The sequence below is a fragment of the Diabrotica virgifera genome, chromosome 1, assembly GCF_917563875.1.
Source record: "Diabrotica virgifera virgifera chromosome 1, PGI_DIABVI_V3a".
NCBI classification, from domain to species: domain Eukaryota; kingdom Metazoa; phylum Arthropoda; class Insecta; order Coleoptera; family Chrysomelidae; genus Diabrotica; species Diabrotica virgifera.
In genome coordinates, this window is record NC_065443.1 from 225104873 (window position 1) to 225127064 (window position 22192).

General features: G+C 32.4%; 1 protein-coding gene across 1 annotated transcript in view; it reads left to right on the plus strand.

Moving 5' to 3' along the window:
• The window catches only part of LOC126892896 (trypsin-7-like), a 69857-nt gene that overhangs the window by 14910 nt on the left and 32755 nt on the right, over positions 1 to 22192 (plus strand). The window contains exons 2-3 of the mRNA XM_050662728.1: positions 9752 to 9865; positions 14038 to 14193. Of these exons, the coding sequence (XP_050518685.1) occupies positions 9752 to 9865; positions 14038 to 14193 (270 nt within the window). The remainder of the gene's footprint in view (positions 1 to 9751; positions 9866 to 14037; positions 14194 to 22192) is intronic.

Below are 22192 nucleotides of genomic sequence, written 5' to 3' on the forward strand. Positions count from 1 at the left end.
ATCGCATTTTTTGCCATACCAATACGTCTCCGAACTTCTGCTTCACAGTTGCCATCGTTAGTTATACTAGACCCGAGATAGACAAAGGTGTTTACTACCTGGTATTCCTGTAACATGTTAGTCAGTTGAATAGTGTCGAATCTGTCGACCACCATTATTTTTGTCTTAGCTTTATTGATTTTCAGACCAACTTTATTGCTTTCGTGCTCAACTCTTCGCAGAAGATCAAACATTTCTTGCTCATTTGCTGCTCTAAGTGTAGTGTTATCAGCAAATCTCAAGTTGGAGATTTTCCTATCCTTCTAAAGGCCCATCCTTCTAAAACCATCCTCATGACATGATCACCATAAATGTTAAATAAGTCAGGTGACAACACGCATCCTTGTCTAACACCTCTCTCGGTCTTGAATTGGTTTGAGAACTTCTGATCTAGTTGTAATGTCGCTATATTAGACTGGTACAGATTTTTAATAAGTGTCACCAGGTGCATTGGTGCGCCCATTTCTATTAAAATTGACCACATATTTATCCAGCTTACACAATCAAATGCCTTTTGGTAGTCAACGAAGCATATAATCATAAGTACTTGAAATTCTCTAGACTTTTCAATAAGTTGTCTCAGGTTCAGGATTTGTTCCCTTGTACCTTTACCCTTTACAAATCCCGCTTGTTACTGAGGTATTTGGTAATGTAGATAGGTTTTTAATCTGTTTTTGATGATTGCAACAAGATTTTACTAGCATGTGTTATTAGTGACAGTGTGCGGTAGTTTTCACATCTGGTAGTAGTTCCTTTTTTGTGTAGCGGGATATAAATTGAGGTGCACCGATCAGATGGCCATTTTCCTGAATTCCAAACTGCGACACAGATAGAATGGATGATATGTAGTCCTTTGTCACCTAGTAACTGTAGTATTTCACATGGTATTGAATCAATGCCTGGGGATATATATCTCTTTAGTGATTTAATTGTATCTTTAACTTCAGCGAATAAGACAGTAGGTTCTCTAGGGTAGTTAGAGGGCCACTGATTTTCTGCTGATACCTCGTTATTTTTATATAGCTCGTCACAGTAGTTTCGCCATTTTTCCAATATTTCGTCAGTATCGGTCTTTAGATTACCTTCCTTATCTATTACAGACCACGTTTGACGTTTAAATTCTCTGGTAAGGAGTGTGATCTTCTGGAATAAATCCCTCAGTTCATTTCCACAGCCATATTCCTCTATCTCTCTGCATATTTGAGAGATGTAATCAGCTTTGTCTTTGCGGCACTGTTTTTTGATTTCTTTCGATAAATCTCTGTATTCATCGTTTGTTCCGTGTCTAGCTTTGTGTTATTTTCTGCGTTGAATAACAGTCCACGTATTATCGGATATCCATGGCTTAAGGCCAGTGGAAACCGCTGTCTCACAGTCTTTTGCAGCGTCGATTACTTTATCTTTGAAATAAATCCAAGTGCTTTCAGGGTCACTATCTACTTGGTCTAAAGAGAGAGCTTCTTCTAGGTTGTGTTGGAAGTCATTGATTTTTGATGGATTTAGAGACATGACTTTTCTCTGGGGTCTTCTTTTGGGAACTTTAAAAACGAAGTCGAACGTTCAATACCAGTAGTAGTTGATGATCGCTTTCACAGTCTGCGCCAGGATATGTCTTACAGTTGATGGCCGACGACTACCATCTTGATCTTACTAGGATATAGTCTATTTGATTCCTTGTTGTTTCTACATTCTAGGTCTATGATGTTGATCTACAAGATGTTGTTCTACACAGAACTCCACTAGACGGTCCCCATTCTCATTTCTCTGTCCCAGTCCATTTTTCCCCAGCACTCCTTCAATATTTTCATTAGATGACCCCACTTTGGCGTTAAAATCTCCTAAAATTATGATGAGTTCACGTTTCGGAATAGCGCGAACAGTTTCTTCTAGACGACCATAGAACCTGTTGATGTCTTCTTCTTGTGCAGCTGTTGTAGGAGCGTATACCTAGACAAGGTGTAGGTTATTGGAGGATATTCTCATTTTAAGGGATATTATCCTGCCATCAATAGTATTATATCCAATTACGCAGTCTTTAAGTTTAGAGGGTACAATTATTGCGACTCCATTTGTACTTTTGTTATCTGGGCCTGAAAAATAGACGACGTTGCCAGCAGTTGTTTTAAAATGCCCTTTACCTCTCCAGTGAGTTTCAGAGAGTCCCAGTACCGAAAGATTGTGGTCTGCCATTTCTTTTTCAATTATGTGTAACTTTCCTGGGTTTTGGATCAGTCCCTGGACGTTCCATGTACCAATTCGCTGACATTTTCTTAAATTAAATGAAAATTTGGATTCAGTCTCACAATTTCTGCCAGGTGCCTGGTCCCTCACACCTTGGCAGCCGGTAGCAAATTTCACACCATCCGACCCGGAACCGAGATGGCGTGAGTTGGATCGCTACATATTCCATCTTCACTTACTGAAATTGTCATCGTTATGGGAAGAAATTCTCTTGGGAAAATAGTGCATTGGCTTCCCTTTGAATTCTGCAACGCTGTATATGAGCCGTTTCTGTGGCTATGATTCTCGCCGCATGGTCAGTTTTGTAACAACCAGCTGCCACTGTCCAACCTATCACCATGTCTGGCTACCTTCACTTAGTTTAGCCTGCAGACCAATGCAGTTGCCCGGGATGTGGCACGTGAAGCCATAAGTGGTGAGAGTTGAGTGCCTTATGAGGACAAGTTATCAAAAACAATCTCCCGTCGATGACGTTTCATGTGGTCGTTCCAATAAAAGGTGCTACCTCTATAACACATTCTTACACCCCACATCGGTGCATGTATGTTTAAAAATGTTATTTTTTGGTATTTTCCTCTTATTCTTAGTATGCATATTCTCTCTGAAATTGGTTTAAAATCAAGGATTAGATCTTTCAACTTTTTGTTTACTACAAATCCTGTGCCCAACATTCTATTTTCCCCTCCGCTATTAAAAAATAAATAGTCATTTATTTCCATTGAGTTTTGTCCTAGTTGTTTCGTTTCTTGTAGTGCTACTATTTCGAATTTATATTTTTTGCATTCATCTACTAGGTGTTTCAGTTTTCCTTCTTCGTATGTTCCTCTTACATTCCATGTTCCTACTAATATATGTTCGTTTACGGGCTTCTTTTCATTAACAATCTGTACATTTTGTCTATTTCGTGTAGCTTTACTTTGCCATGTCGTCTCCGTTATTTCAGTCTGCTTTAGTTGTATTGCTAGTTTTTTGGTTGTATATTTTTCTCTTTTATGAGTTGTTGTTGACTGCTATTCCATGTCCATATTTCACCATTAATGATTAGCTTCTGGTATCCTATTTTTACATTTTTTCTGGATTCTTGCTTTGCTTCTAATTTCTTTCTGGATAAATCTTTCTTCTTTTGACATATCATCATTAATATAGATTCTTTCGTCCTTTTTGGTTTTTAATTTACCTTTATTTTTCATTATTTCTATTTTGTTTTTCACGCTGTTAAGTTCCACTATGACAGTATTTTCTCCTATTTTCCTTGCTCCATTTACATCTACTGAAACTTGTAGCTCTATTTCTATAAAATTCTCCATAGCCCCTCGTAAAACTTTCTGATCATTTGTATCAATTTTTATTCCTTGTATTACATTTTTTAAGAAGTAGTACCTCTTATAAGAATAGGAAGACTAAGATGTGCAGGACATCTAGCAAGATCACAGCATAACAACCCTCTTAGAAGAATCCTTATGTCACAACCGGTGGGAAGTAGAAATAGGGGTAGGCCAAAACTTAGATGGAAAGATGGCGTAGATGAGGATGGGAGAAAAATAGGCGCAGCAAACTGGCAACGGTTGGCAATGGATAGGACTGACTGGCGTAATAGACTTGGGAAGGTCGAGGCTCTTTCATAGGGCTGTAGCACCACTGATGATGATGATTATTACTTTTTTCCTCTTTCTTTCATTTTCCAATTCTTCTATTTTTCATTTGCTTTACTAATTTCTTTTTCTAATCGACCTATTTGTTTTATAGCTTTTTCGTTTGTTTCTCGCAGCTTTTTTATTTCATCTTTGTAGCCGCTTTGTTGATCTTTCAGTTCTTTAATTTCATTCTTTAGTTGTGTGATTTCGTCTCCAGATCTATATTGTCCTTTTTTTATGTCTTTTATATCCATTGCTAATTCTCTCATCATTTTCATCATGTTCCTCCACTTCCCTTCTCCTTTTAATTTCATCAGCTAATTAGCTATCTGAACTCATTGTTCTTAATTCCTAGTTATTTTTCGTGCTAGAGTTATTAGTCAATGCGTCACGGGTGAAGTTTCGTGGAGAACTCTACTCATAGTTCAAATTCCCACTCGCGCCCGCGCTGGCCGTTACTAATTTTCCAGCACTTTTATTCCTAGGTAAAAATCAAAATTTGGCCCTGGTTATCTGTTTATAATAACATTAGTTATATTATAATAAAGTTTTCTACTTTCACCTGATTCTGTTTATTAATATGCTTTATTTTCCTGCAGAAATACACCATTCACAATAATATTATATTGTTTTGTTTCCACCTACTGTAAAACCTGCTTTGTTTACATTCGATATCACACAAGTTTTTATCACTTTACACAAGAATTTAATTCCTTATCGTTGGGATTACTTTTATTTTTTAGTAAACATCTATTCTTATGTAAAATCATCCAATAAACACGATGGTTTAATTATTTTTCCTCTAGCTACTGTAGTTTTCGAGAAAATTGCGTAAAATCTCCTATTTAACAATTTTCTCGATTTCCTTGCATTTTCTCGCAAAAAAGCACATCTATTTTTATGTAAAATCGTCCAATAAACACCATGGTTTGATTATTTTTCCACTAGCCACTGTAGTTTTCGATAAAATTGCGGAAAATCCCTATTTTACGATTTTTTCGGATTTCCCGGCATTTTCTCGCAAAAAAGCACATCTATTTTTATGTAAAATCGTCCAATAATCACGATGGTTTAATTATTTTTCCGCTAGCTACTGTAGTTGCCGAGAAAATTGCGAAAAATCCCTATTTTACGATTTTTCCGGATTTCCCGGCATTTTCTCGCAAAAAAGCACATCTATTTTTATGTAAAATCGTCCAATAAACACGATGGTTTGATTATTTTTCCGCTGGCTATTGTAGTTTTCAAGAAAACCGCAGAAAAGCTCTATTTTACGATTTTTCCGGATTTCCCGGCATTTTATCGCAAAACTAATTTCAGATTCGGATTCCAGAGGGTCGAAAACATATTTGCAAAAGGTTTTCGTCTTCTTTGCCAATTTTGAGCAGTTGAGAATATTTCAGTGGACTATACAATACAATTTTGGTTTTGAACAGTTTTATTCATGAAATAATCGCAACAAATTGCACTCGACCTCTAAAATTAATATAGAATTTTAGAGCTCTTTTGCAATTAATACTTATTATTTGATTCATAGGAGATTCTGACCAATAGAAAGCTACAGAAATCTAAATTAGACTGATAATTTTTGATAATTGCCCGTCGTCAAGTATATTACGTCAGATGCCCTTCGTTGCTACGAAAAAATACATTCAGTGACATTAATGACAATTAATGTTTTAAAAATTATAAAAGTTATGACTTTCGTCCGTCAAATATTTATAACAACTGTGTGTTTAATTGTAGGTACTAATTTGTACTTACATAAATAAATTACAATAAAATTTTGGTTTTGAACAGTTTTATTCATGAAATAATCGCAACAAATTGCACTCGATCTCTAAAATTAATATAGAATTTTTGCCCTCGTGACACTTTGACAGAATTTCACTCGCCTTCGGCTTGTGACCAACAAAAGGTAGTCCGGCATATAGAAACATTTTATGAATTTTAAATCAAAAGATTTGTATTGTATCGACCTAGTATTTGGAGGTGTGCAATAAGCTATGAAAAATGAAGACCTCGTAAATAATAATAAACACAACTTCATTTGAGATGAAAAACACGTATATCAAGATATACGAGGTTATCATAGTTACTTGGGCAAAGGCTCTATTTAGTGCAAGGATATTTACGTGTTTTTCATAGTTAATATTTGTATTTCCAATTTAATAGCAACATTTAACACTTTTAGCTCTGGGCCAATATCAGATATTTTTCTCAATGTGTTCGAATTAATAATATGTAACGTAATTTTTGTTTTAAGGGTATATTATGCAGAAAATCAGTTTTTTGGCTCTCCTGTAAAATTGTTATTTAATGAGATACGAGGTTTTCACACTAAGCCATTGACAAGAGAGTGAGAATAAATTGAAAATAATGCGACAGTTTTTCGAGAATTAGTTGTCTGGCAATAGACACGAGAGCCCGCAGGGTTGAGTAAAAATGAAGCATTATTTTCTTATTTATTCTTACTGTCGTGTGATATTCGTAAGATTATTTTTTAATACGTATATTATGGATATTTTCTTAAATGTGACAGTTGTCAAAACTGGAAAACTGGTTGCCATTAAACAGAAACAATCTACTTAAAAAATTCTATCGGGAATTTTCTACAGTAGATAATTCTCAGTATAATTTTAATCTGGTTGGACAGAATTAAACACGTGATTAAATATCTTACTATACGATTGGAAGTTAAAATCATCAAAACATAATCGATTTAATTTAAATTTATGTAGCTGGTCAGAATCTCCTATGAATGAAATAATCGCGTTAATTTCATTAAAATATGACCCCAATAAAATAAATTTGAAACAAATTAGTTAAGTAATTTTTAGATATTAGTTTACTATAATTGTATAATAATATTATTATAAAGCCATATTACAAGCTATCCTACTTTCCCGCCCTAGTGCTGGAAAATTTACTTTCCCTCACTAGTGCGGGAAAGTGTAACTTTCGGAAAGAAAAAGTGAGGGAAAACTGCTGCTTTAGCACGGCCGTAGAAAATATGGATGCAAGACAGATTTGCATCGCATGAGTCTTGCATGGCCTAGATATAAAAAGCTGCCTTAAGGTTAGAATAATAAAATTTCGGGCAGCTCGCCATGTAAGATTAGGCATTTTTTTCGCCTAACCCGATTGGACTACGAGTGCAATTTGCTTGTGTTAATGGGGATACTCTTTGTTTAAAAAAATAATTATTTCTCTATTTGGTTTGGTTTTTATTTAATAACGATGTATTATATTAAGTATTCGTTTAATTTTAATGATTTTATTGTTTAATGATTTACAGTAAATGTATGTATTTTAATATAGTGCTAGTAAAAAGTCCGTTCCCCCCATCGTATCTTTTGAACGGTTGTACGTATATTAGTAAAATTTGGTGGGAGGAAATAGATGTAGGCTTATTAACTAGTCATAAAAGGTGACGTAATAGTGACAGATAACGTTACAGCGCCACTGTGACAAATAATTTTAAATGCGTCCTTATGACAAGTTATACCTCGTTTGAAAGGTATTGAAAATACCTATTCAGTCATACTAATTGTGTTTGAGTTTAAGCTCAATTTGGTGAATAAATTAAATAAATATAAAATTGCGGTTTCGCATTCAGTTAATAAAAATTCAAACGTCCGCCTATGATTACTTGTTAAAAAGGTTGACGTTGACGTAAAAACAACTAGAGAATTGAAAAAAGTCAAACTTTTTTGACAAATTACCATAGGCAAACTTTTTAATTTTTATTGGTTAAAGGCGAAACTTCAATTTTATATTTATTTTATGTATTCATCAAAATCAAAAACAACTTATACCCAAACAAAATTAGTACGATTGAATATGAATTTTCAATACCTTTCAAACGAGGTAGTGTAGAAAACAGAGTTTGAACTTCGCAAAATGAACACAAGCCCGGTTTTATTTATATTTGGTATATCAAGGAGTGCCTATTATGAGACTAACTTTTTCTTAAAAAATTTCGACCCGGAACCCCCATTTTCATCCCTCTAAATGTGGAAATTTGTGGTTTTTGCGAAACGTAGCCTTTCCTGTACGTTTTGCAAAAAATTTACTTAATAGTGAAATAAAGAGGACTATATTTCCTACTATTAGTGGGTGATAGACAGCATATGTCTATCACCCACCGTTTAGCGGCGGTGGCGCCCCAAATTTGGCAAGTTTTTAAAAAAATAATTTTCCCTACTGTAATGGAAATTAAGAAGAATCCCTGCGTAAATTAATCACAAATAATTGACTGATTTTTGGTATAGGTTTCATTTAAGGTCAATTGCCTATTTTTTAATTACAGGTTGTTACATTTAAAAAAACCCCTTTTTATACCATCTGAACCGCTTATGCTAGAGTAAAAAAACTTTCAGCGATTATGCAAATACTGGCGTTATTTACAAATTTGTATAATGCACCCCATTTTTCACCGGAACCACCCTTAAAAAAGAAGAAATAATAAAGAAAGTGATTTTCTTGAAATCCTTCACACACCATCCCCTTTATTAAAATGCTTCATATATCATTTTGCGCACGTTCTTATTACCCATGCATGGACGCCTAAAGCGATTTCTTGATGCAACCCCTGTAAAGTAGCCAAAACATAGATAATAATAAAATGAGGGGTTTAAAAAAAATTTTTTTTTGCTTTTTGACCCATATGGGCATATGATTCATTAATAGAGTTTTTCATAAATATATATGGTTATTGCAACATTCCTGCGGAAACTACCCCTATATTCTTATTACCTATGATTTTTTTTTAAACAAAGCTTATACAAAATTAAAGACCGCTATTTTCTCTACAAATAAGGTCCTATGCATTTTTTTCGTATAAGTAACCGTTAAGACACAGTGGCGCCGTAAACCTCAGAAATGCTTTGGCAGGCTCCAGTTTTTATTTTTTTTTTAGTTAAATATTATTTTTATTGATAACGTACTAATGGAAATTAAAAGAACACACTGTCTGCTACACATTATTACCCATACATATTTTACTTTCTTTGCACCCTAAAGCCACAGTGGTGGCCCAAAATAAATTTTTGAATATTATCTTTATTAATTCTCTTTTTTGGGTGGTTCTGGGGAAAATATGGGGGTGCATTATACAAATTTGTAAATAATACTTGTACATGGTTAATCGCTGAAAAGTTTTTTTACTCTAGCATAAGCGGTTGGTTCAGATGGTATAAAAGGGGTTTTTTAAAATTTAACACCATGTAATTAAAAAATGGGCAATTGCCCTTAAATTAAACCTATACCAAAAAATTAGTCAGTTTTTTGTAATTAATTGCCGCAGGGTTTCTTGTTGATATCCATTACAGCTGTCGGGAAATAAATAGTAGAAAATATAGTCCTTTTTCATTTTACTATTAAGTAATTTTTTTGGAAAACGCACAGGAAGGGCTACGTTTCCAAAAACCAAAAATTACCCCCTTTAAAGAGATGAAAAGTGGGTTCCGGGGCAAAATTTTTTTTAAGAAAAATTTAGTCTCACAATAAGCACCCCTTGATATACCAGAAAAAAATTAAACCGGACTTGTGTCTATTTTGCGAGGTTCACCCTCTGTTTCCTACACTAAGGTATCACTAGATTTGCCATAAGGTCCTATTTAAAATTATCGGTCACAGTGGCTCTGTAACGTTATCTGTCACTTTTTTGTCACCTGTTATAACTGTTTGAGAATCTTACGTCTGTTTATTGCGTCCCTCCAAATGTCACTATACAACCGTTCAAAAGATACGAGACGGGAAACAGGCATTTGATTAGCACTGTATAGTAATTTTCTATAAAGTATTTAAAATATTTGAATTTCAATGTATTTCAGTTAGCAAAAAAAGTTACATTTTCCAAGAAAATCCAACCTATACAATTGCCAGAACAAGATTATGAAGTACCAGCAGGCACAAAAGTTACTACTGCGGGTTGGGGCAAAACTGAGGTAAACATTATGTATAAAAGTTTAATCTGTCTTTAGTTTTTTTTTCTTTTTTAAATTTTAAAACTCAAAATATAAACATTAGTTTTGTTATAAACATTTTTGTATGTAAAAAATACAGGATCCTTTGTAAAAGGTATCTTTAAAAGACCCCAATAAGGGTTACATCACAAAACAGAATGTTTTCGGAATAAAAAGTAATCCATCATCAGTGTTAAGCACTAAAATGATAAGTATAACTTAATTAATAAAAGACAATGGTGTAAAAGTTAACTAAGGTTAAGAATTGACAGAGGCCGTACTTACAATAGCATGCATGCGTGAGCCACCAAAAAGTTATGGTTAAAAACCCTTTAGTTGCAAGATCTTAAATGATACTACATATTATGATTAAATCAGATGGATGTTGCAAATATTCCTGGATATTACCCAGGACACAGAATAAATAACCACACAGAAGCGAATCTGACTGTCGTCTCCATTGATTTTGTTGGGACCGAAATAATATAAAATAAAACATATATAAATATAAAATTTAACTATAAGCAACTGTCACGTCAGTCGCAAAAGTGAGGTTGCACCAGTTACTGTATGGTTATTTATTCTGTGCCCAGGGCAACAGAGGGCTCTAACCCACGTGGATGTGATATGAAAAGGATGAACCTCACATGTTGAAAATTGAATGTCAACTGAACTGAAAGGTGAAGGAACTTTAGAAGTATGTCAGAGGCAGATTGTCAATGCGACGTTATGAACTGTTTTGTTATTTCAGCCAACTAATTTTTGTATATCCCATAGTTTAGTGTACACCTATAGGCTCTGAGCTTCGCTGGTGGCGCTCCTGGCGGATTACGAATTCAACTTTCACCGATAATTTTTAAATGTATTATTTAATTTTTATCGCTTAATATTTACAACGCAAAAATTAATTAAATTGTACTCGATTTTTTTATAATTTTGCTAATCATTTTGACGTTCTATTGATAAAATATGAATTTCTTACTTCGGATACTTTCACAATTATCGTGTAGATGGCGCTAAGATTACCGTTTATTTTAATCAACGATATTACGGAACATTAAAAAAACTTAAATTCAGTATTTAAAACGTAAGTATATTTAAGGTAAAAATATATACCACAGCTTTGACGAACTAATATTTTTTATAATTAATGTTTTTACTTTTAATTTTAAATTAATCACTTTGACATTTATGTAAAATTTCCAGTAAACATTTACAGACTTGTCACTACTGGCGCTCGCGAATTTGTAAATATTCCCTCTACGTACGAGCTCACAGCGTATATTGGAACCGTATTTCTTCGATCCGATCCGATATAGACTGATCTGATGATGCCAATATTCGTCCAGGAGGATCGGATGTGGAAATGGCGTATGTTTTATTTTTCACTTTTTTCTAAAAATTCGAAAGGGTTCCCTTATTTTCATCATAACTTGCTTAATTTTAATGCTACTTACTTCTTTTGAAGCTCATTTTATAAGTATTCTGAAGTACTTTGACAAGTGCTAAGGAGGTATTTTTTATAAAATGGGTTTTCCCTTTATTTAAGCTTGAATACTTAGATTTGAGTAATCGTCGAAAAAAATATACATTCAATTGCCCATAACTCACTTTGAATTAACAAAAGTTTAGTGCTTTAAATAAGAAGTGTATTTAATTTCTAATTTTCTTGAATTTTGATAGTAATAACTTTTTTTGTAAAAGCTTATAGTTTTTAAGTTATACGTGAAAAACAGCTAAAGCATGCATTTTTTTACGAAAAAATAAAATCTTTGATCTTCAATAACTTAAAAAGTATTGATTTATATTAATAACTTTATTATAACAAATCTTACTTAGAATATGTCCCTATACCGATTTATGGTAATATTTTTAATAAAATAATTTTCGCCCCCGAGAAGCTTTCACCCCCAGGGTAAAAGCGCAAGTTTGCATCATCTCACCTTTGTTCCTTGAGGTATCTAACAACTCACCAATTTTCATGAAAATCAATGGAGGTTCAACGAAATCGGAGGTGAAAACCTTCAGTGACTGCAATAGTATTAACTATAGTATTAATTGTTGATTTTATAGGGTTTCTAATAGGAGTAAACATATACAAACAAACATTTTTCACAATAATTCACGTTTTAAAATCATAGTGATAGATATGCAACAGTATATTTTTCATATAATTTTATTCAATTTTTTCAATTTATTCCAATCTTTTCTTTACTATATAAATCGTGCTAAATATAACTTGTTTATTCAATATATAAGTACAGTGAGGACGTTTGAGTTTAAATAAATTCATTATATCGAGAATGGACGAATTTGGAGAGGAATTCTGAGACAGGTTAATTTTTATTTTTAAATTATGACTTTTTGGTATATATATAATTCTAGTGACGTCATCCATCTGGGCGTGATGACGTAATCGATGATTTTTTTTAAATAAGAGTAGGGGTTGTGTGAAAGCTCATTTGAATGAATGGATATTTAGTAATATAAACAATAATCCAATTATTTATACATGGTGGCCAAAAAATATTTTTTTGATTAAATTAATTGACACAAAAAGAAGAATGTAAGCAATTTATTAAATTCAAAATACATTTTACTGCTGTCAGAAAACAGGTAAAAATATTTATTTCGCAAATAAACATTGCTTTTCGCTTAAATTCAATGTTCAAACTGCTAAGAGACAGGTGGGTGGCAGCTGTAACATTGAATTTAATCGAAAATAATATTTGTTTGTCACATAATAATTTCATTCTGTTTTCTGACAGCACTAAAATGTATTTTGAATTAAATAAATTGCATACATTCTTCTTTTTGTCTTAATTAATTTAATTCAAAATTAATTTTTTTGGACACCCTGTATAAACAATTACCTTAACGTTTATATTACTAAATAGAGAATTAAATATCTTTTCAAATAAGCTATCACACCATCCCTACTCTCATTTAAAAACATCATGGAGTACGTCATCCTTCCCAGATGGATGACATCATTAGTACGATATAAATATGACAAAAAGTCATAATTTACAAATAAAAATCGACCTGTCACAGGATTTCTCTCGAAATTCACCCATTCTCGAGATAATGAATTTATTCCAACTCAAACTTCCTCAGTGTATGTATGTTATATATAGACTTAGGCAAATATGCAGATTGCATATTTTGCATATTATGCATAAAAAATGCAAAAATATCAAATTTTGCATATTTTTATATAATTGTGCATAAAATTCGTATAATTTGATATTTTGGTTATATATTTTTATATTCATGTAACAAATAGGTTGGAAATCTCAATATTTAATGTTGATTTATAATCACCTGGTATTCAATTTTGTGGTATCGAAACTAATAAAAGATATAGCGGCTTATACATAGTTTTGCCACGTTTTATCCTACAAGGGTTCCAAAATCTGCCAGTTTATATTTCTAAGTATTAAAAATTTTTATTTTGACGGTCATTTTCTCACTTTTGTTGTAAAATAAGCCGTAAACACCTGTATCTGTAATTGATGTGCTTGGAAAATGCCGAAAATAAACAGTTCCGTGTCATTCATAAAATCAAACTATATATGTAGTTTTGTTCAGAAAACTATTACTCAATAGGATTCCTCCAAATTATCATTGTTAGACAGTACATTTTTAATAAAAGAATTTGAATCATTGTGTCAAAATGTTAAAAGTAATTATGTATATTGGTAAGGAAACTTTCCAAAATTTTAAACAACCGTGGAAAAAACAGTAGTTACCAGGTTCTTTCTTAAGAGGTTCAATTGCTAGCTGGGACATTTTCCGAACCATTTAATTTAGAGCCAACTATTATGGTGAATTTGAAAAATGCCCCAGTTACATTAGTTGACGTCGAAATAGTTTTTTTATATACTCAGATAGAAGCCATATGTTTTTGCTAGAAAAAAAACAGCATTTGATAATTTTGTTGTTACCACAATTCGAAATAATATTATTTATTTGTTAAAATACTTAAATATTTAAATTACATAGTATATGTATAAAAATACCTACGCATGTTAGTACAATATGTGAAGATGTTTAAAACACTGCATATTTATGCGCATATTTCATACATTTTTATTTGCATTTGCCTAAGTCTAAGTTAAATAAATTATATTATTCTTTTTTGTGCTTTTTAGCATCGAGTCAACTATACTCCGTTCTTACTGGAAATCTCCACCAAAATCATAGACAGTCAAACTTGTGAAAAACTTTTTTCCTCGACGAAGGGCGTAAAAGTTACAGAACGAAATATATGTGCCGAAAACTTCAAAGAAAAGAAAGTTGCATGCGGTGTAGGTAACTTTAAATCTTTTTTATGCCTAAGATATTTTTTAAGCCACCGACATAAGTAGGGGAGCAAAGTATGCTAAATGTGCAGTCACTCGAGCGTTACTGAGACCTATTTGGTTGTGAAGAATAGGTCCTAAAACCAAAAAAAGTTTATTTAAGTTTTCAATTTTAGTGGGCGCTTGCCATTTTTTAATTTAATTTTCCATTTCCAACAATCGTTTTTCCCGATTATAACGCCATCTATCCATAATTCGAAAAAATATTTCGAATAAAAGTTACTTATTTTTACGTAAGAAATCCAAATCTGCAATAAAAAGTGGGGGCTCCCATTTAAGATTTTAAAGTAACCCCCCACCCCACCTCCGTAGAGAGTCGTGTTTGATGCCATTCGATAGATTTTTAAAAAATATCGACTAAGTGTATTTTACAGTTTTTCGATCTGATGTTCATTTCGCGAAATATCGCAGGATTCGTATTTAAAATATTAAATTTTATCCCCCACCACTCTCCGTGGGGGTCATGTTTGGTATCATACGATAGATTTTTAAAAAATATTGAAAACATATTTTTTAGTTTTTCGATCTGTCATTTATTTCGCGAAATATTCGCCTTTTTCTTGTGAAATTTTGGGACTCATCCATCTGCTTACGCTTGGCTAAAATCGTCAGATTTTTGAAATATACATTCTTTTGCATATTTTGCATATTTTGCCTTATCTTAATCTGACAATTTTAAGTTTTTTTAAGGATAGATTTTTTTTCGGGCCCCCTTAACGAACTCATTTGTGTTAAGAGCCAATTTATGGTATAGGTACATCTGCAGGGTACCAGGTTTCTCTCCATATGATAATCTGACGCGCTCGAGTAACTGCAAAAATCCCCGCTTGGGCTCCCCTACCATAATGAATTTTGTGAGAAAGAATTTCTATTAGGAAAGAATAATTAACTGGAATATATAAAGGCCAATTATTATACTAAAATGGGTAGGATATGTGATACGCATTAACCATAGCCGCTTTACAAATTAATAATTACTCTGGGCTAATTAGCAAAATTCATGGAAAAGTTATTTACCAGCAATTTTATTGCTGGAATCAAATTATAAGATCCTATATATTAATAATATAGGTATGCAAAGTCCGCAGATAGTGTGCTACTTTTTTTTATAAACAAAATGTCGCCGACAAATCGTATTTTTTTCAATAATTGCTCTATAACTCCGAAGATTTTAACTTTACAACCAAAACAGCTTAATAAAAATTCACCGCAATTAAATTCTGCATAGACATTTGTTTTTCACGATTTGCTCCGATGATAATTTTCCTCGGAAAATGCGGGTTTTCCTAACAAAAACTCTAATTTTCAAATAAAGTTTTAGGTAAGTAATTATTAATCAATAATTAAATAACTTAGTGACATCAAAGCTTTCTTGGCATAGATTGTAATTCCAGAAGCCGGTGAAAATTAAACGAATATTTTAGCAACAATTCAATTGTTAATTAACAAATTACGATCGCAATAATAAACAAAATAATCATGATACATTGATCAAACTTATAAAGATTATAAAGATGAGATGCTTATTTAATATTTTATCGACGAAATATAAATTTTTTTTTGCATAATCTTTAAATTTTGAAAAAAAAATAGTTATAATACGCTGGTCTAATTAGTAAAGTACAAAGAAAGGTTATTTACCAGCAATTTTATTGCTGGAATCGAATTATAAGATCCTATATATTATTAATATAGGTATGGAAAGTCCGCATATAGTGTGCTACTTTTTTTATAAACCAAATGGCGCCGACAAATCTTATTTTTTTCAATTATTGCTCTATAACTCCGAAGATTTTAACTTTACACCAAAAACACTCAAATAAAAATTCACCCCAATTTAATTCTGCATAGAGACATGTTTTTCCCGATTTGCTCCGACGAAAATTTTCCCCGGAAAATGTGGGTTCTCCCAAAAAAATCTCGAATTTTCAAATAAATTTTTTGGGCCAGTAATTATTTATCAATAATTATATAGCTTGGTGAAATAAAAGCTTTCTTGTTATAGATTAAAAATTCAGAAGCCGGTGAAAATGAAACGAATATTTTAGCAACAATTCAATTGTTAATGAACAATTTACAGTCGCAATAACAACCAAAATAATCATGAGACATTGATCAAACTTAGAAAGATTATAAAGGTGTGATGCCTATTTAATATTTTGTCGACAAAATATAAATTTTTAATTTTTTGCATAATCTTTAAATGTTTAAAAAAATTGTTATAAACAAATTAACATTTCTCAGAAATTGTTCATTACATTCTAATTTAAAAAAATACTTAAAATGCGTATTTCATAGGTCTTGAAAATGAATGCTTTAAAAAAATTTTCCAACCATTTGCAAAAAAGTTATGAAACAGCAAAGTTAATATACGAAATCTCCGTTGTTTATAATTAGTTTTAATTGTTTCAAAGCTTAAAAGTGAGTCTATGGTACAACCTAATTACTCACAAAGAATGTCAAAAATTACTGCAATGGTTATATTTTAATCAAAGATTAAAAACACTTTTTTTGTAATTTTTAGCGCAAACGTAGGCCTGATACAGAGTCGGAGCTAAAATGTTCACTCGAAGCGACTGACACGCAGCATGCATTATTTATTAAAAGTGTACATCACGCGGCCGGTCGTCGCTCCGAGTGAAAATGTTAGCTACAGTACTGTGTTACTCTACTTTCGCACGTGTAAATTACAAAAAAATATATTTATAATCTTTAATTAAAATATAACTATTAAACTGATAATCGCTATTTTTTTGTAAATAATTAGCTTGTACTTTAAACTCACTTCTACGCTTTGAAAGAATTAAAAAAAAAGTATAAACACAGTAGTAATCATATGATTATTTTGCTGTTTCATAACTTTTTTACAAATGGTTGCAAAAAAGTTTTAAAGCATTCATTTTAAAGATATTTAAAATGCCCATTTTAGCTATTTTTTTTAAATTATAATATAATAAAAACTTTCTGAGAAACGTTAATTTGTTTATAACTATTTTTTTATAAACATTTAAAGATTATGCAAAAAAAATAAAAAATTCATATTTTGTCGACAAAATATTAAATAGGCATCTCATCTTTATAAGATTTCAAAGCTTGATCAGTGTATCATAATTATTTTGGTTATTATTGCGACCGTAAATTATTAATTTACAATGAATTGTTGCTAAAATATTCGTTTAATTTTCATCAGCTTCTGGAACTATAATCTAAACCAAAAAGGCTTTTAAGTCACCAAATTATTTAATTATTGGTAGATAATTACTTATCTAAAACTTTATTTGGAAATTAAAGATTTTGTTGAGAAAACCCGCATTTTCCGAGGAGGAAAATTTTCGTCGAAGCAAATCGGAAAAAACGCGTCTCTATGCAGAATTTAATGACGGTGAATTTTTGTTTGGGTGTTTTTGTTGTAAAGTTAAAATCTTCGGAGTTATAGAGCAATAATTGAAAAAAACACGATTTTCGTGAGCCATTTTGTTTATAAAAAAAGTAGCACACTATCTGAGGACTTTGCATACCTATAATATTAATATATAGGATCTTATAATTCGATTCCAGCAATAAAATTGCTGGTAAATAACTTTTCCCAAAAATGGCCTATTCTCCGATAATCAGCCCAGACTAAATGTATTTTGGGGAAAATAGGACAGCCTAGAAGAGGGCAGAAGGCAGAAAGGTGCAGTTAGAGAAGATCTGGAGAAAATAGGAGTTAGACAAAATGGTAAATATGACAAAGACTCACGAAGAGATGTAACGCCATTAATAATGATGATCTGAAATATGCGGACGATACTGTATTTCTTACAAATTCTGTAGAAGACTTACTGTTTTTAATTGACAGTGTTATTCCAAAATTCACTGAATAATGCTTTTAAAAATTAGATCTATGATAGTCAGCAAAACACCAATAGACGACTATTTTTTTAACATAATTACACCATAATATGGTATTTAACCTTTCAGAGTTAACGTGCGGACTGTGATTCCGCTTGTCTAAATATTTGTCGATTTCTGACGATTAATTATTACGATCTCGGTCATGGCGTGCTCGCTAGCTTCAAGTGAGGGGATACTCTATTCAGTAATGTTGTGAGAATTGTCTTAGTGCGTTTAGTTCTGCTGCTATATTGACCTGCCGAACGTGAGTCCGCACGTTATACAAGTTGCCACAAATCTTCAGGTAAGATTCAATTTTAAAATATTTTATTTTTAGGGTGAATATAAAAATATTTATGTAATTTATAATTGGGAGTGATCTACTGATTACGTTTTCTGTATATAAACTTATTTTTGTTACAGATTTTTTAAGATGAGTTTCGAAAAGCAACTAGCATATCTTGAAAAGCGGCATGCGGAATTTATCTCTGATTCTGAGCCAGAAGCTGAACCTGACGATGATGATCCTAGTTTGGAAGGAGATTATGAAGAAGTACGGGACCACGATACCGACATGGAAGAAGACATTGAGGAGAGAATCTTAGAATCTCCGAAAACATCAGCGAAGATTGGCTTATTTCCGTTCATTCATGTATGTACTTTGCGCAGCTCAAACATTTGTTTTTATTTAGTCATTATTTAGTTTCTTAGAAATAATTGTTTTGTATTTTTTTAATTTAGGTTTTTGTGATTTATAGGACTCAAAATGTGAAAAGGATATATCCGTTAACTTCTATTTTTGAAGCATGATTTTATGTGCAAGTTATAATAAATTTGTTTGCAAATGTTTTTTTGTGTTATATTTAAACAATTGACAAGCTCTTAGACCGTTTTTCCGAAAATATTTGTTTTTTGGACCTTTTCTGGATGTGCGGACTGTGAGTCCGCACGTTACACTTTATGTACCATCATGCCACGTTATCTCTGAAAGGTTAAACAGAACACACCAAGGAGATCACTTACCAAAACAATAATAATGAGGGGCAAAATTATGGAATAAATTAATTTTTCGAGAACCGGAGATTTTGGAGTGAAATCCCGAAGCAGGTCGATTTTTATTTTTAAATTATGATTTTTTGGCTTTTACCTATATCATACTAGTGACGCCATCCATCTGGGCGTGATGAGGTAATCGATATTTTTTTTAAATGAGAATAGGGTACGTGCGTAAATCATTTAAAAGGTTATTCAATTCTCTTTTCACACGACATACCAACAAACGAAAATATAACGACTACAACATTCGCAGACGACATAGCTATGTTAGTCACAGATGAAAATCCCACAACAGCTACCGCGAATCTCTTCAAAGGAATATTAGGAACACTGAAAAGTGGACAAAGAAATGGCGAATAAAGATCAATGAATCACAATCACAATATAATATATTTATATTTACAAAATGCCGCAAAATATCGCCTAATATAGAAATAAATAACAAAGCAATTCCACGAGCCGAAAGCATTAAATACCTTGGTATGCACCTGGACAAAACTTTGACATGGAGAACAAACACATATAAGGAAAAACTACCAACAGTTAAATTTAAAATTTCGTAAACATTATTGGATACTGGGCAGAACATCGAAGTTGTCTATACGTAACAAACTCTTGTTATACAATAATACAATACTCAAACCGGTCTGGACCTATGGGATCCAGCTATGGGGTACAGCAGCAAAATCCAACATATCAATAATGAAAAGATTACAACCTAAAGTGTTACGCTCTATAACAGACGCCCCATGGTTCGTGTCAAACAAAGACATTTATTGTGATATAAAAGTACCTACGATCAGTGAAGTGATAGTTCAGTGCAGTGTTCGGTACATAAAACGCCTAGAAAGCCATCCAAATACCCTGGCAATAAACTTGCTTGATAATAGTCAACAAACTCACAGACCAAAATGAAAAAATCCACTGGACCTTATTTATAAATAAGTTTTATAACTCACCGTAATTGTGTTTATATTTTAGATATATGTATTGTTTGTAAATGTAAAATGTATGTTTGTATGTAGCATATTATCGGAATGCCATGTTTGTTCCATGTTTTTTCCATACTAGAGGTCCAGTCATTGGACTGGCCTCTCTAACGTCAATTTTTTTTACTTCAAATCCCAAAGACGCTTATTGTTAGAATTTTTATAACTAACAGATTGCTGAATAAACGTAAAATGTATTTTTTTTAAATATATTTTACTGCTGTCAGAACCAAAACAAAAAATTTATATGTCAAATAAACGTAGCTTTACGTTAAATTAGGTGTTCAGACTGACGAGAGGCAGGTGGGTGGTAGCTTTGACATTGAATTTAAGCGAAAATGTTTATTTGTCAAATAAATGATTTTTCCATTTTCTGACGGCAATAAAATGTATTTTAAATTAGAATTAAAAAAATTACATACATTCTTCTTTTTGTGTGAATTACTTTTATTCAAAAATTATTCTTTTGGCCACCCTGTTTAAATAAGTAGTATAGGAATGTTTATATAACTGAAAAGATAATGGAATAATGCTTCATAATATGATGTATCACACAACCCCTATTCTCATTAAAAAAAATATCGATTCCGTCATCACGCTCAGATGGATGCCGTCACTAGCAGGTATGATAAATATGCCAAAAAAAATCATAATATAAAAATAAAAATCGAACTGTTTCGGGATTTCTCTCCAAAATCTTTCCATTCCCGAAAAAATGAATTCATTCCATAATTTCGCACCTCCCTGTTATATTTTTTCATAAAACACCGTAAAAATATAATTCGAAATAGATGGGTTCTGCGGTTCTGAACGTGTGAAGGTCGTTCTGTAAATCGTTATGTAAAGCGGCGTTTAGACACAGCGATAAGTCACAGCAACTTTTTGTGATGACAAATTTCTGGGATTTGTTGATGATTGAAACGCTGTTTAGACGCTGCGATATGTTGCTGCGATTTATCGCGATGTGATTTACCACAACAAATTGAAGAGGGGAGTATTGTATACACTTTACACCCTTGTTATACAGGGTAATTACAAAGTTATAACCAATTTTATATGAAAATCGTAACAAGCTCAACTCACTGTATATGTTTACTAATAGCAGATACTGTACGAGACATAATCATATCAAAAACAAGCAATAAACACTAATTACAACACCTGCGAATGAATTTTTATCCCATCTGGTAGCTTCTATTGAGAGAAAAGTGTGAGTTCCCCATAAGCGCAATACATATACAAATTTACATTATCTGGTTGGTAAATATTTCAAAAACTAAACAAAGGAGATATATAGGTAATAACAAATAAAAGGTAAAGGTTTGGTCATGTTCAACGTCGAGACGTTAACCACCCAATACGAAGAATAGCTGAAGTGCAGATTCCTGGAAGGAGTAGGAGAGGAAGACCAAAGAAGACCTGGGGGGAGACGATAAGGCAGGACATGTTGGTAAAGGGGGTTAACATTGATATGGCCCAAGATAGAATTGTGTGGAGAAATGCAATTAGGGAAGCCTACCCCGCATAGGGATAAGGCGAAGAGAATGATGATGATGATGAACAAATAAAAGGTAAAAACTTACAATCAAAGCCTTAACGGTGAAATCCAACAATATTTCGCGTGTGTACACTTCTCGAAGTCTCGAATGCATCTCATTCTTTATATCGTAGGGGAAGAATTCTTGGATCTCAAGTGATAAGCGTCCGATCTTCTTCGCTATGTGAATTTCGATGATAACATGCTAGCAAGGAACAACACAGGCGTCGACAAGGGTAAAAAGGGATATGATTTCGAACTATTTAAACCACCAAATAAATTTTATGGGATTTCCAACACTCTCCCCCGTTTAAAGGCCATAATGCATTTATCAATACCTAATACTACATATCACTATTTGGGCAACAAGCAATTACAAAACAAACAAATCCAATATATATTATTAAACTAACAACTATTAAAACTTAAGCTTAAATCAAAATTAAAATTAAAATGGTGGTTTTGTCGCAGTCCTACTAACAAATCC